A 15548-nucleotide genomic window follows, 5' to 3' on the forward strand; every position below is an offset into this window, starting at 1 on the left:
GCACTAGTATCGGGCGACGCGGAGCAGTCACATTAACTCCTACGAACACCGATGACTTCAAAAGTTTAAATATTTATAAGTTGGTCAATCGTCCCTCGATCATCGAGCGCTGAGCCGCAGTTTGATTTTCATCATCGGCCGACATCTAAAACCCAATACCTTAATGTCGACCGACTAACGATCGATTTGCCAAATTGTCTGAGGATGGTCGGACGATGATCTGGGCCCAACGGACACAAAATTAGTAGGCCGACGAAAATAGAGGCCAAAATGGGCAAGACAACAGCCGATGATCTGTCGACTGTCGCCCAAAGAATCCAATATTTGCCGCAAAATGCGTCGGCCGTTGGTCGTTTTTAGAAATGTGACTGGGGTTTTAGTGTTCACACTTGTTGTATTTTACATTGTTTAATGACTTTTTTTCTCTATTACAATTTAGTTTTTATAAAGTAGGAGAAATCCTACCCCTGGAAAGTCTGACTCTAGTATGAGATTTCCTCCTGGGGAAAATCCACTCTAAAATACAGACTCCGGAGGAAAGTTAAAGTGGCTATGGGGACCAAGTTATAACACAACAAGTGTGGAGACATATAAGCTTCCGTAGATAGGTGATGCTTAGAACTCGAAACATTTTTTTTCAGAATTTTTAGCCAAGAATTGTAAGAAGACCACAAAAGGGCTAGAATATCGAGGAACAACATCTGTGACCAGATCGGGTCGAAAATGTCAGAGATGGGATAGCCAGTACCCTCACTATCACTATTTCTACAGACTTGCCAGCGTCAATGAAAACTTCTGCAGAAACCCAGATAGTGATTCCAGGCCATGGTGCTACACCACAGACCCACAGAAGAGATGGGAGTACTGCGATATACCAGTTTGTGGTAAAAAAAAAAAAAGTTAATGGGTATATTTATTTTACTGATGATAAATGGATCAATTTTTGTCGATTTTTAAGGTTCAGCAAAATCCTATGAAGTATTCTTTATTATCCCCCATGCCTCTCTAAAAATAATTGTACAAATTAACTTAGAGGTAAACTAATATCCCTTTTCAAAGCATATTGACAATACACCTCTTATCAAGCACCTTTGGTATTATTTATATACCAAATCTCTGTTTTATACACAATGCATAGAATACTATATCTTTACAAATTGAGATCTGCATACATTTCTACATAAATTATCTTGTTATATTTACATTTCCAACTGTTTTCTCTGTGATAAATCTATGAAAGATGAGTATGTTGATTTCTCGATATTAATTTTGCCAAGCGAAAGGTCAAGTGGCTAATATGCATGCCTATGTCTCGCGGCTGTCTTTGTGGCTGACGTCAATGAGCGGGGACTCAGTCATTCTACAAAAAACATGACCAATTAAGAATTTTTTATGTCGCTTACAATTTTACCGTTGTAATCATGGCCGTAGGAACCGGGGGGGGGGGCACGGGGGGGACGTGCCCCCCCCCCCAATAATTTTGCCGATATATAGAATACTATAGAAAATATAGCTACTACATGCTTGTGCCCCCTCAATAATAACGTTTGATGACCTTTTTTTTTTTTTTTTTTTTTTTTTTTTTGCTTCTCAAGGAATTTTGGTAGATGCTAGTGTCCCCAACTGAAAATGTATGGTTGTGCCCCATCAAGGTGAAATTGCTTCCTACGGGCCTGGTAATATCTTAACTAAAAATTTAAAGGTCGATTTCAACTCGAAGTCTTAACATACACACATGGTTTTGTAAATATTCACCGATACATATGCAGTTCAAGTTTTGATATGAACATAATGTAATGTTGAAAAACGTATTCCACTGCAAATCTTAATGTGGCTTCATTTATTTACAAATTTCAAGATGAAATTTTCAGTCGTAAAATCGTTCCGAATAGATTGCAATGAATGTTAAAAAATGTCTTTTATCCTATATAAAAAGAAATCAAACCGTTTCTCGCAAAGAAATGCATGGATCTCCTTTCATGCGAATTCATAAGCATGTCGCTTAAAATCGATCAACTTCCGTAGTGATTTTGTTTTAAATTTCACACATAGAATGCAGTTTTCAAAAAGAACTGAAACTTAACTGAAAGTGACCACTGAACCTTATATCATCGATTATAGTTGCGAGTCAGCTATTTTAGACGATTACATTTTCGACATAACAAACTGAATTAGACAAAAACAGTTGTCTCTCTTAAAACTTTAACTTCCGTAACGGTAATTCAGGAAAGTGTTTGCATTAAAGGTATATAAAAAATTATCATTTTGGGAGCGAAATGCTTCATACGTTTGTTTATTATCCTAAAACACACTTTAATTTTAACTATTGAAGAGAACTTTAACTTTTATTGCTGGGAATTAACTTCCGTAACGATTAAAGTGACAGTGCGGCGCAACTCATCAAAAATCCGACTTGATAAAATTTTCTGACAAGATTTGGAATTTTTTTTACAACTCATAAATGTATAAACTTTCAGAAAATTACAGCTTTCACACTAAATAATTTTGATTATTTCATTAAAATTAATAGTTATTTATGGGATATAAGTATATACATCGCAACGTGTTCGGGGTTCCACATTCCATGCTATGCAAGCATGCGTAGTTTTTATAAACAAAACAGCATGGGAAGAGAAGGAAGCCTGGTAGAGCCTGCTTCATTGACAAAGTCGACCAAAAAGAAAAAGAAACTGGAAATAGAGCTTGAAAAAGCAACTTTCCTGTCTAAAATTTAGTTTGGGAATTAATATAATCGTTGGATGAGGAAGAAACGGGAAATCGGCGACACTCACGCAGGGCTTGCGAAGGTTCTACTCGACAGATTTGTTGATATCAGGGGGGTCAAATATATAAATATATATTGTTATATTTACATTTCCAACTGTTTTCTCTGTGATAAATCTATGAAAGATGAGTATGTTGATTTCTCAATATTAATTTTGCCAAGCGAAAGGTCAAGTGCCTAATATGCATGCCAATGTCTCGCGGCTGTCTTTGTGGCTGACGTCAGTGAGCGGGGACTCAGTCATTCTACAAAAAACATGACCAATTAAGAATTTTTTTATGTCGCTTACAATTTTACCGTTGTAATCATGGCCGTAGGAACCGGGGGGGGGGGCACGGGGGGGACGTGCCCCCCCCCAATAATTTTGCCGATATATAGAATACTATAGAAAATATAGCTACTACATGCTTGTGCCCCCTCAATAATAACGTTTGATGACCTTTTTTTTTTTTTTTTTTTTTTTTTTTTTGCTTCTCAAGGAATTTTGGTAGATGCTAGTGTCCCCAACTGAAAATGTATGGTTGTGCCCCATCAAGGTGAAATTGCTTCCTACGGGCCTGGTAATATCTTAACTAAAAATTTAAAGGTCGATTTCAACTCGAAGTCTTAACATACACACATGGTTTTGTAAATATTCACCGATACATATGCAGTTCAAGTTTTGATATGAACATAATGTAATGTTGAAAAACGTATTCCACTGCAAATCTTAATGTGGCTTCATTTATTTACAAATTTCAAGATGAAATTTTCAGTCGTAAAATCGTTCCGAATAGATTGCAATGAATGTTAAAAAATGTCTTTTATCCTATATAAAAAGAAATCAAACCGTTTCTCGCAAAGAAATGCATGGATCTCCTTTCATGCGAATTCATAAGCATGTCGCTTAAAATCGATCAACTTCCGTAGTGATTTTGTTTTAAATTTCACACATAGAATGCAGTTTTCAAAAAGAACTGAAACTTAACTGAAAGTGACCACTGAACCTTATATCATCGATTATAGTTGCGAGTCAGCTATTTTAGACGATTACATTTTCGACATAACAAACTGAATTAGACAAAAACAGTTGTCTCTCTTAAAACTTTAACTTCCGTAACGGTAATTCAGGAAAGTGTTTGCATTAAAGGTATATAAAAAATTATCATTTTGGGAGCGAAATGCTTCATACGTTTGTTTATTATCCTAAAACACACTTTAATTTTAACTATTGAAGAGAACTTTAACTTTTATTGCTGGGAATTAACTTCCGTAACGATTAAAGTGACAGTGCGGCGCAACTCATCAAAAATCCGACTTGATAAAATTTTCTGACAAGATTTGGAATTTTTTTTACAACTCATAAATGTATAAACTTTCAGAAAATTACAGCTTTCACACTAAATAATTTTGATTATTTCATTAAAATTAATAGTTATTTATGGGATATAAGTATATACATCGCAACGTGTTCGGGGTTCCACATTCCATGCTATGCAAGCATGCGTAGTTTTTATAAACAAAACAGCATGGGAAGAGAAGGAAGCCTGGTAGAGCCTGCTTCATTGACAAAGTCGACCAAAAAGAAAAAGAAACTGGAAATAGAGCTTGAAAAAGCAACTTTCCTGTCTAAAATTTAGTTTGGGAATTAATATAATCGTTGGATGAGGAAGAAACGGGAAATCGGCGACACTCACGCAGGGCTTGCGAAGGTTCTACTCGACAGATTTGTTGATATCAGGGGGGTCAAATATATAAATATATATTGTTATATTTACATTTCCAACTGTTTTCTCTGTGATAAATCTATGAAAGATGAGTATGTTGATTTCTCAATATTAATTTTGCCAAGCGAAAGGTCAAGTGCCTAATATGCATGCCAATGTCTCGCGGCTGTCTTTGTGGCTGACGTCAGTGAGCGGGGACTCAGTCATTCTACAAAAAACATGACCAATTAAGAATTTTTTTATGTCGCTTACAATTTTACCGTTGTAATATCTTAACTATAAATTTAAAGGTCGATTTCAACTCGAAGTCTTATGAAATCAAAGTTTGTTTTAGGATATTAAACAAAAGTATGAAGCATTTCGCTCCCAAAATAATATTTTTTTTTATATCTTTAATGCAAAAACTTTTCTGAATTACCGTTACGGAAGTTAAAATTTAAGAGAGACAACTGTTTATGTCTAATTCAGTTTGTTATGTCGAAAATGTAATCGTCTATAGCTGATTCGCAACTAGAATCGATGATATTAGGTTCCGTGATCATTTTCAGATAAGTTTCAGTTCTCTTTGAAATCTGCATTCTGTGCGCGAAATTAAAAACAAAATCGTTAAGAAAGTTAATCGATTTTTAGCGACATGCTTATGATTTCGCATGAAAGAAGATTCATGTATTTCTTTTCGAGATGTGGTTTGACTTCTTTTTATATACGATGAAAAACTTTTTTTAACATTCATTGCAATCTATTCGGAACGCTTTTATGGCTGAAAATTTCATCTTGAAATTTGTAAATAAATGAAGCCACATTAAGATTTGCAGTGGAATTATGCGTTTTTCAACATTGCATTATGTTCATATCAAAACTTGAACTGCATATATATCGGTAAATAATAACAAAACCATGTGTGTATGTTCAGTCTTAGAGTTGAAATTGATCTTTAAAATTATTGTTAAGATATTACAAATTTGTAAATTTTGTTAAAATTTTATTACAAATTTGTAAATTTTGTAAAATTGTAAATTTGTAAGCGACATAAAATTTTTTTAATTGGTTATGTTTTTTGTAGAATGACTTTTAGTTTAGGCTAATATTATAAAAATATTTTATTATAATATATTTTTAGGGTAACATGTGAAATTGTTATACTCCGAAAAGCATTTCTGACCGAGGCAAAGCCGTTTTCAAGGGATGTTACTCTAAATAAACATGTAATATTTTTTATATTATACTTTCATGTAAATTAGTTGAATCTGATTCGTCGAGAAACATTTGTTAAAAAACATTATTACCTGCTGAATAATGAAGCCAAGCCCTGCAGCGTAGCAACAGTCAACATTATTTGACGACGGGTGATATTCCAAAAAATATTAACTGCGCAGAATTTATTTGCGCAAGGTTCACTGTAATATGTATTTGTATAAAACATTCAGTATAATATAATAAATATTGCATGTAGTCGAGTGTAACATTGAACTTTTTTAACCCTCGAAAACCATTGCCAACCTCGGCTGCGCCTCGGTTGATGAGTAGGTCGATGAGTAGAAAAGAAAGAAAAGTCATTAACTTTGAGAAATTTACTTCGCCTTTTACAATTAATCTCACAAAATTTTTTATATTTCCTAGACGGACGCCCGACGGACAAAAAAGATTGTAATAACTCGAAACTTTTTGTTTAGAAAGTACTTATGCAATAAACTTTCCCTTTGTTTACTTACGTTGGCATTTGTTCAAAGAAGTGAAGAAATGTTTGTGGAATATTTACTGCTTTTCAGCCGAAAACTGTAAATGGAACACACATGGGCAACTATATCGAGGGACAACCTACGTAACCAGATCGGGTCGAAAGTGTCAGAGATGGGATAGCCAGTACCCTCACAAACACAACTACACCAGCCTTCTTCCCGGAAATGCTAGCTTCAACGAAAATTTCTGCAGAAACCCAGATTGTGATCCCAACCTATGGTGCTATACTACAGACCCGTGGAAAAGATGGGAGTACTGCGATGTACCAGTTTGTGGTAAAGTTTATAAGTAATTAAATATATTTATAATTGACGAAGATACATGTACATTGGAAAAGGGTGATTGTTATTCCTTTTTAGCTCACCTGAGCGGAAGGCTCAAGTGAGCTTTTCTGATCAAAGAGTGTCCGGCGTCCGTCTGTCGTCTGTAAACTCTTCACATTTTCGACTTCTTCTCAAGAACCACTGGGCCAATTTCAACCAAACTTGCCACAAAGCATCCTTGGGTAAAGGGGATTCAATTTTGTTCACAGGAAGTGCCGCACCTTCTTTCAAGGGGAGATAATGAAGAAATCTTAAAAATTTGGTGGCATCTCTTAAAAATCTTCTCAAGAACGACTGGGCAAGAAAAGATGAAACTTAATTGTGAAAACTTTTATTATTACATACTCCAGATTCAAATTTGTTCATATCATAACCCCCGGGGGTAGGGCAGGGTCACAACAGGGGGATCAAAGTTTACCATAGGAATATATAAGAAATGTTTTTAAAATTCTTCTTCTCAAGAACAGCAAAGCCATGATTAGTCATATTATTACAGAAGTATCCTCAGTTAGTGTAGAATCAAGTTTGTTCCAACCATGACTCCTGGGGATGGGGCAGGGCCACAACAGTGGGCCATAGGCAAAGCCAAAGTTTACCATAGGAATATATAGGAAATATCTTTAAAATTCTTCTTTTCAAGAACAGCTTAGCCATTATTAAACATATTAATACAGAAGTATCCTCAGGTAGTGTAAATTAAAGTTTGTTCCAATCATGACCACTGGGGGTAGGGCAGGGCCACAACGGGGGGGGGGGGGTCAAAGTTTCCCATAGGAATATATAGGAAATATCTTTAAAATCTTCTTCTCAAGAACAGCTTAGTCATTATTAGACATATTGATACAGAAGTATCCTCAAGTAGTGTAGATTCAAGTTTGTTCAAATCATGACAACTGGGGGTAGGGCGGGGCCACAACAGTGGGTCAAGGTTTACATATGAATATATAGGTGTAATGGTTAAAGGGCATTGAAGTAAAACGCATTGAAGACTTCAAATAGTGGAATGACCTGACAGACCTTGGAATGGACTAGCCTAAGGGATATAAGGCAAAGCTTTGGGAAAGTCAGGCATTCAGAAGGTAGATGTAGAAATTTGATGATGAATCAGCAATGAAGAAGTTAAGGTATTTCATCCTAATAACAAAAATTCAATGAAACTGAATACATAACAGATGTGTAGGTGTTGAATACTCAGTATATTTAGACATAATTCCCATTTATTACAATTAGCATGTAAGGGTGGGATGTGTCCTAATTTATGACCTTGAATTTTGGTAAGAGTTATCTCCCTCTGTTATTAATTAATTAAAAAAATCAATGTTAAAAACCTTACCTTAAAAAATCATTTTCAATTGTCATTCTATTTCTAATGTGTTTTAGTCCATTTTTCATTACAGTATTTATTGATATTCTTATTATTTGAATTTTTATTTTTAAAAAAATTCTCCATAGACTTCATTGCAATCTTTGTAAAGTACTTAAGTTCTGGGTGTAGTAAATCTGAAGAAGATTGAGACAACTGGTTCTTATCTATCAATGGGAACCTAGGAGAGAAACACGGTGCAAGTAGTACCTTACCCAGTCCCCATCTCTAGATGAAAGAGAAAATTTAAGTACTATGTGATACACCCTCAGACATAGCCGTCCAATCATTAACTCAGACAGAGTAAAAGGAAAACATATATATCCCTTGTAAGAAACTGATCATACACATTAAATAGGAAATGTCTTTGAAATCTTCTTCTCAAGAACAACTAAGCCATTATTAGTCATATATATACAGAAGCAACCTTAGGTATTGTAGAACCAAGTTTGTTCAAATCATGATCCTCCAGGGGTTAGGGCACAACAGAGGGTCAAGTTTTGCATAAGAATATATAGGAATCATCTTGAAAAAATCTGCTGCTCAAGAACAGCAAAGCCATGATTAGTCATATTATTATAGGAGCATCCACGGGTAGTGTAGATTCAAATTTGTTCAAATTTCGGTGGGTAGGGTGGGGCCACAATGACCAATCAGAGTTATACATAGGAATACATAGCTAAAAAAATCTTTGGAATTCTTCTGTTTAAGAAAATGCCATGATTAGTAATATTGATATAGACGCATCCTGAGGTAGTGTAAATTTAAGCTTGCCCCCCCCCCCCCTTAAAACTTTTCAATATACTGAACTGATTTCTGCTTCTTCCTAGCCAGATTGCTCAGGTGAGCGATGTGGCCCATGGACCTCTTGTTATTCTATTTTTTTTAAATGGACATGCCATAAACACACAGTTATAGTATTCCCTAGTAACCCAGACACCCCATCTCTAAAATGACTAGGTGAAGATAACAAACAGTGATCGATCTAATAAAAATCAACAAATAATACAAATTTGCGAGAAGGGCATTAAACAGGCCCCTGGAAATTTTAGAGGTTAGATCAGGTGCCTAGGAGGAGTAAGCATCCCCTGTTGATCGGTCACACCCGCCGTGAGCCCTATGTATAAATCAGGTAGACTGAACATAAAAATGAGAAATAACACTTTATTCAAGGTATTAGAGATATCCTTTCTGGGATAAACTGATTAAGCAATGACATCATGTGTAAGATAAGATATGTAAACGTTATGTCTCTCTTCAAGGAAATTCGACAAAACTCCGTATCTATACTTTATTTCAGTGCACAATTAATACATAAGATACACTACATCAGTCTTACTCAAACATCCCTTTTATACATTCTGTCTATAAATATCTATATTCTACCCTAGATAAATAAGTTTACAATTGTAAATATATGATATACTCTCATTTAAGTGCATTATAAATAAATGAATTACAATGAGAAGCCAATTGATAAGTATTATATATATATATATATATATATATATATATATATATATATATATATATATATATATATATATATATATATATATATATATATAAGGCTATTTTGACTCTCTCCTGATTAAGATCGGGAGGGGGGGGGGTAATTGGTCAGTTTGTGAAGTGTTAATTACTGCATGTTTAAACTATTAAATAAACATTTTAAATTAAGTGATAGTTAGAATATAGTGTTGATTATGTTGAAAATTCAGAATGAACTTGTGTGACATCTGCTGTGGAAAATTAGCAATGTAGGCATGTTTCATGGTTTTCTTACTCTTTTCTTGTATATTGAAATTGAAATAAAATGTTTCTTATCAAGATAAACAGAATATTTCAAATTTCTGTCTTTCTTTAGTCTTCTTGTGTATATGAATAGAACTATTTGAAAACATATTTCAAGAAATGTATAGCTACATGTATTTTGATACGATTAACTGGTTAAGCGGTCGGAACGTCTCTCTCTCTCTCTCTATACATGTACAATCTACTCATAAAAAAGAAATGCTTTGGACCAGAATTCAGTTTTTTTTCTCTTACTTTTAAGACTTTAGTGTGAAAAGAACGAGGGCGCTTTTGATTGGCATTCGGCAGGAATCTGGGCGCACTTGAAAAGTGAAAATTTCATTGATCTGTCACATGAAATTTTAGCATTCTTTTGATGTATCGGGTTCCTGTGAAATAAGAAAGGGACATATTTTCCGATATTGTATTTTGATTTGCTAAAAAAGAACTTAAAAATTCGCTTGATGAGTCATTTGGTACCAAATGTTACATTTTTAAACACGTTTTTCTAAAAATGTGCTATCTCTGGGTCATCTCTCCATGATTTTGAAAAGTTATTTGTGTGTGTTTTAATTCAAAGAAACAAACAAACATTTGTAAAAAATGGAGAGAAGACCCAGAGACAATAAAAAATTAACTTTTTCCAACAAAATTCCAATGTGTAAATGCGGTGCTTCATTGTCGCTTTAAAAACCATAAGGTGTATGTAGCGGTGATAGCTCAGTAGAATGTGTTACCCGTCCAGTGCAATGAAAAGAAATATTTTTGGTTCGATCCTCGCATGGAGCGTTAATAATTTTTTTAGTGAAAACAATCAATTCTTTTGTCAGTGTAATTTTATGTACTGATTTATTTTCAAATAGATAAATTCTGATTTTGTTGCACCGAAAGCGAAAGCAATTCTTCCAACCTATTGATACTTTAATATATACATGTAATTAAATTTAACTATACCCTATATGTGTTTATTATTTATTTGAAGCGTTACTAAGTTTTACATGTAGTAATTATTAAGATAAGCAGACTGATATATTAAATTTGACAAAGCATTATAAACTAAATGTAACATTTTCCCATGTGCGTAACTTGTAGAGTATGTCCAGCTGTGGTCAGCCGACCAAATCGTAGAAATTTAAACTATAAATGTTTCGTACGCCTTATTCCTGCAGATCACACGCCAAACACGCCCATCTTCTTTCATCAGTACAAGGTGTAGTGGTTTATACATGTAGGAGGACAGATCGGACTTTAAATGTTTGTCAATTATTTAGAACGAATTTTCATAAACCCCAAATTTTGGTCATTTCGTTTTGCACGGGCAGTTTGTGCCTATATACAAGATTTAAAATGCGTTTTATGCCACTGGGGCCCGGCCTAGATTGGAAGGCGCTCTCAGTCTGTCATTACTGTATGAAAAGGGTACACTAGATACTAACTTATAAAGACCTTGACCTTTGCAAGTGATTAAGACAATGGAAATTACTAATATAATATCATTAATACACACCAACTGAATAAATATTAAAATTTGTTATAAAGATTCTTCCGAATTTATTACGAAATTCTTCATACGCGTTTCTTATTTTGAACAGCATATAATAAGATTATCTCTTTCGTATGTTACGAAAAAGTGCATATACATACACTCGTATAAAAAATTATGATAATTTATCATGTCGAATAAGGTCGTGAAATCTCGAAACAAAAATATTAAATATCTTTCAAAGTTTGTTTAATTCATTCAAGATTGCGGCCAGCATCCAAAGGAATCACTGATCAAATCCAGACGAAGAAGAGACACGTCAAAGAGGAAGCCTCAAGCCTTGCCAATAGTTTCTGGATATTTTGCGACCGAAGGAATGTTCCCCTGGCAAGTGGGCATTAGGATAATCCAATATAAAACAAATACTAGACCACACTGTGGCGGAACCATTCTCAGTCCATTCTGGATCCTAAGTGCTGCACATTGTTTTGATGAGTTGGTTTTTTTTTATATGCATATAATGTAAAAAATGTCCCATTCTACATCAGCAAGCACGAGCTATACTGCAAGTTAGAATGGGGGTTATATTGCTTTACACATATATACTAAAAAGAAAAAGAAACGCAGTGTAAACCTGTAGTGATTTAATGTTATTACTTAATATTTTCAGCATTGAAATCTAATATTTATACTCATCTTTAATCAACAAGTTACCAAAATCTCATTTGATTTTGACTTATTATTCATGAGTTGTTGAAACTCATATGAAGGCATCCCAAAAAAGTGAAAATCGAAAATCCTCATTATATCCTATGCTTTCCTGGCGCATCTATCACAGCCTTGATTCTCCTCTGCATGGAGTTAATCAGTGTATTTATCGTTATCATAGGGATTTTATTCAACTCTTCCGACAAGTCAGCCCTTAGTTAGTCGAGAGTAGCTGGGACATTCTGACGCCTTTAAACCACAGGCCCGTAGAACGCGGGGGGGGGGGGGCACTTTTTTCTGAGTATAGTATTTTGCTACAGTAAGTTTTCCTTTAGATGCTGGTTTATTTATTTATTTTTTTAATTATTTTTTTTTTTGGAAGTTGGTCCCCAAACTTTTGAAACCTCTACGGGCCTGAACCCTACCGTCCAGTTAGTCCCACACTGAACCACAGATGTTTGATTGGAGGAAAAAGGGACTTTACTGAGGCCAGTCGAGTGGATCAATGTGATTTTTTTGCGATTATGCCTTTGCAAACTTTTGATAGGTTAACATTCTGAAAAATTAGGCATACGCATGTGCACGAGTAAGAGGAAGACAGATGTAAAGGGGGAGGGGTCAGCCATGCAGTCAAAATAATTTCGCAAATTATGTTACACTGCGTTTCTTTTTACGTTTCATATTACGTAAAAAAAGAAATTCAAATTATAACGAGTATAACCCAAACTAACCATCTTCAAACATCTTGTCTTATAAGTGAGGTGAAAAAATCAGAGCTGTTAATAAGAGTTGGAGACTGGAACAACAAAGTACCAGATTTATACGAGGAGGAATTTGAATTAGAAGAAATTTACAGCCATGAGGAATTCGATAGTAAGATTATATATATATATATATATATATATATATATATATATATATATATATATATATATATATATATATATATATATATATATATATAAATATAAAATATAAGATAGATAGATAGATAGATAGATAGATAGTGTGTGTGAGGGCGTGTTTGTGTGTGTGAAATGGAAAATGTTCGAACCTTCAGTGTAAAAATATATATCTCTGCAGAAGGAACTTGGAACAATGACATAGCCTTACTAAAAGTAAAACCTAAGCTTGGCCGTGGTATAACAATGGTTTCAAGTGTTCAGCCTGCCTGTCTGCCATCAGAAGCTACAGTCTACAGTGAAAACCTGGATTGTTACATATCTGGATGGGGTAAAATGGAAAATGGTTCGTGATAATGTACATTTATTTCTGCAGTTATTCGTTAATAATTTAATTCTAGTTGTAATGAGTCAACTGATTGGGTAAAAAAGTTTATATTTCATAATTTGAAACGCTTACATCACAATATGACTTGCGTCAAATACATATCAATCATTTTAAATCTATATTTGTACAATTTAAAGTAATTTTTAAAGGGATATTGTCTTCTTTTTTACATCTTATAACAGAACCAGTTTATATTTAACAACAGAAAACAAAGCTACTTAGAACATTTTTTTTTTTCATTTTCCTTTGATATTTTTAATTTTAATTTCAAGTGTTGGTTAATGATAAATACCGATGAATCACCAAGTTTGTATGGAGTACATAATAAATATTAAAAGAATATTGAGGTACGCTCACAAATTCAAAAATGCACCTTTAACCAGAAAAAAATGGAATTGATTAACTTAGGTATCACTACACTTAATTCATTTGAAATAATATTAGTTTAAAGTGGTCTTTATATTGAAAACGATAATAATATAACATACATGTATAATCAATTTACCTATAGATACTAGTACTGGAAATGCTTGATACGTCTTGAACCTTCACGTACATGTACATGTTTGACTGTTCAGTGATTTATCAGAAGAGCGTGTTTAGGCCTCTGAGCCTCTTGTTTTAGAATGCATGATTAAAATATACATGCGCTCAAAATCACTGCAGTAATATGCATGAAATGCAAATGTAGAAGCAAATTTTCATTTACATTTCAGGAATATCATCAAATCTCCTGAAATATGCACAAATTCCTATTGTAAACCAGACGACCTGCAAAAGACTTTACAAGAGCCATTCCATAACAAACAGCATGTTTTGTGCAGGTTACATTAATGGAGGGTCTGATACCTGTCAAGGGGACAGTGGGGGACCCTTGGTCTGTAAAGTAAATGGTAAGCACTTACTTTTACCTTCATAAAAGAGTGACACTTTATGTGATGCTTTGTGTCCAAATTAGCTAGTTGCCCCCCTTTTTTAATTTCTAATGCTTTATATATTTTTCCCCTAGGTAAATACACTGTACTGGGTGTAACTTCGTGGGGAAGAGGCTGTGGGCTTCCAAATTATCCAGGAGTGTATGCCAATGTCAAGAGTCTTTTACCCTGGATCAGAGGAAAACTTGATGCATAATATTCAGTGTATCTTCGGACTTCTTAAAATTCATTTTGCTATTTTAGTACAATTACCTCAGTGCACTATTAGTTGTAAATTCTGTAACATTCCTCATCAGGTTTTTTCCAGCATCTCAGGAATGAAGTGTTAACTTTATCATGAATAAATGCACCTAACGAATAGTAATAGTAAAGTGTTCCTCTTTTATGTGATATGTGGATTAAAGGAATATTGATATTATCATAAATCAGTCCTGTGTTACATGCTATCATTATCATAGAAGTGTCTCCATGTCTGCACTGTAGAAATGCCTTAAATTGAAAATGCTCACAAAAATGTTTCTGAATTCTCAAAGAAATGTGTATTTATACATGGTAATTCTTCAAACGTCATCATTAAAGTTATTCATAATATATATGGAAAATTATCAAATCTTTAAAAAAAAAAAATCAGGAAATGCAGATCAAAAACCTGCTATGCATTTTCTAATTGAAAATTGATCGACGAATTTACTTTAGGATAAAAAAAAAAACTATAGGTATCCAGGCATTTGGAGAAAATTGCGTGTTTTTAATACTTATACATGTACAATGTACAGTATTTTTTCTATTTACTTCAATACATTTTTGCTATCATTGCAAAACATCAAGGATAACTTTTAATAAACATTGGTATCTAAGGCTAGATGACTGGAAATTCAATTTCTCTTATAATGTATTTATTTTTACACTTTTATAGTGTACAAATGTCAACTTTTTACAAGTTAGACCGTTTCTAAGACTATAAAGAACCTTGAATCACATTGAGATACATGAAATGAAAATTGTTGCACGAAAAGATTTCAATTTCAAGCTTCATTTTGTGACTTTAAATTAAATAATAAAATTAAGAATTATAATTCCTGGCTGAGGAGCGGATATCCTTAACCTGCCTCTGAATTCTATTAAAATGAATGCTTTGAAAGATCATCATTAAACAAGTCGATTATTCAGATTATTGTGAAGATGTTGCACATGTTAGGTGGACATAACAACAGATTTAATGTACTGTTAAAAATAAATCTAATGCGCTCTAGAAGGTCTCAGGAAATGTGGATGAATTTTGGTTACATTTATTGGCGCACACACACACACACCCTTACTTATCATATCTTATTTGCATTCGTTAGTATTCCACAGTTACGGAATTGACCGAGTTGAATCCGCAGTGCGTGTAAAAGAAATTTATATCAATTCATAGGAGC

General features: G+C 33.8%; 1 protein-coding gene across 1 annotated transcript; it reads left to right on the top strand.

Annotated features, from left to right (window-relative positions):
• Window positions 1–270: 270 nt before the first annotated feature.
• On the top strand, window positions 271–14432 carry LOC133177053 (plasminogen-like). The gene is made up of 6 exons (XM_061312144.1): window positions 271–274; window positions 642–884; window positions 12494–12775; window positions 12986–13150; window positions 13909–14085; window positions 14202–14432. The coding sequence occupies exons 1-6, from the start codon at window positions 271–273 to the stop codon at window positions 14321–14323; spliced, it is 993 nt and encodes a 330-aa protein (XP_061168128.1). The 3' UTR covers window positions 14324–14432.
• Window positions 14433–15548: the final 1116 nt, after the last annotated feature.

Source organism: Saccostrea echinata, unplaced genomic scaffold, assembly GCF_033153115.1.
Source record: "Saccostrea echinata isolate AGI-Se365-2 ecotype Australia unplaced genomic scaffold, CSIRO_AGI_Sech_v1 ptg000086l, whole genome shotgun sequence".
Classification (NCBI taxonomy): domain Eukaryota; kingdom Metazoa; phylum Mollusca; class Bivalvia; order Ostreida; family Ostreidae; genus Saccostrea; species Saccostrea echinata.